Genomic DNA, 1,193 nt, shown 5'->3' with positions numbered 1-1,193 from the left:
CCAATATTCTGAATGCTAATTCCATCGGATTGGTCTTCTTGTTTATCACATTTCATTGCTTCTGGATTCTTACTCCACCATTTCTCTTTCAATCTTTCAAGTTCGCGCCGATTGAGCAARTGGAGGATTGCAGTGTTGAATTGGTCTTTCAAGGGAGAGCCTTGTTGGACAGCTATCGCGTATGGCTTCCTGGAGAACTCCTCACCGACCATTTGGAGGTCACAACTGGTGATTTCGAGGTATCTGATATCAGTGGCGTCCCCCAAATAGGCGAAGCCTTCGCTCGAAGACCTCGAATCCCTCACCCGTTTCACAGCCTCGTCTAGAGTGTTTGGTAGACCAGCCTCTTTCATGGCTTGCCACATTTTCGTGTATTTGTCACTGACTGGATAATCCCAAACCGCCAATTTCGCCCTCTCCACTTCKGAAAGACTGTCATTCAAACTCATGTCTTTCCAAATCCTGAAAAACACGAATAACCAATCTYGAAGAGGGAAAATACTGAAAATACTCGTAAAATTTCGCTTCGATGTTTGCCATTCGTTCGAAATAGGTCATTGTTGAGGAGCCATTTAAGGGGGCGTATTGGATCTTATACTGTTTGGATAAGTCGTCCAAGGACTCGATTGGGGTGTCCAAACGGGAGACGGTCAAAAAAGCGGCGAGGTTTGCAGTGTATGAGGCGATTATGATGAAACCGAAGAGCCACCAAGTGGCGGCGACCAAGCGGCCTGAGAGGTTTTTGGGGGCTTCGCCCCCGCCTTGGGGGGTRAGGGAYGTCATACAAAACCATAAACACTCTTTGAGGTTGAATTCGCGTTTTTCTTCGTCGTCTTTGTATTTTTCGCGGTTGTTTTGGTAGCTGTAAGGGCTCCAGCGGTCGAAGACCCACATCAGGAAACTGAAATTTGAATTTTTGGCAAAGCCTGAAAATTGACTTTTTCACTTTGGAAAAATGTTTTTATTTTTGTTTTTACTATATTTAAAAAAAAAAATTTATTACAAGGTGTTGCAAATGTGAAAAACCGAATGTAAAAGAGCAAAAATTATTATTATTAAAATTATATTTGCATAAGAGCAAAAAATTATCAATTTGTTGAAAACCACATCAAAAAACTGATTTTGTCGTGAAAAACACTAAAATTTGGTGCAAAACCCTAAATTTTTTATCATTTTGGAAAATTATTTCAATT

At 41.0% G+C, this 1,193-nt stretch overlaps 1 protein-coding gene across 2 annotated transcripts in view; it reads right to left on the bottom strand.

Moving 5' to 3' along the window:
* The window catches only part of LOC123008284 (ionotropic receptor 25a), a 10,446-nt gene that overhangs the window by 4,263 nt on the left and 4,990 nt on the right, over positions 1-1,193 (bottom strand). The window contains exons 7-8 of one of the 2 annotated variants that reach the window (XM_044404049.1): positions 512-901; positions 50-462 (exon numbers count right to left, since the gene is read on the bottom strand). In XM_044404049.1, the coding sequence (XP_044259984.1) occupies positions 50-462; positions 512-901 (803 nt within the window). The remainder of the gene's footprint in view (positions 1-49; positions 463-511; positions 902-1,193) is intronic. The other variant, XM_044404050.1, reaches the window with a different exon arrangement.

This window comes from Tribolium madens, unplaced genomic scaffold (genome assembly GCF_015345945.1).
Source record: "Tribolium madens isolate multiple individuals breed KSU strain unplaced genomic scaffold, Tmad_KSU_1.1 Scaffold_3;HRSCAF=73;Tcas5.2_LG2, whole genome shotgun sequence".
Classification (NCBI taxonomy): Eukaryota; Metazoa; Arthropoda; class Insecta; order Coleoptera; family Tenebrionidae; genus Tribolium; species Tribolium madens.
The sequence above is the reverse complement of the archived record's forward strand: the minus strand, read 5'-3'. Positions and strand labels throughout refer to the sequence as shown.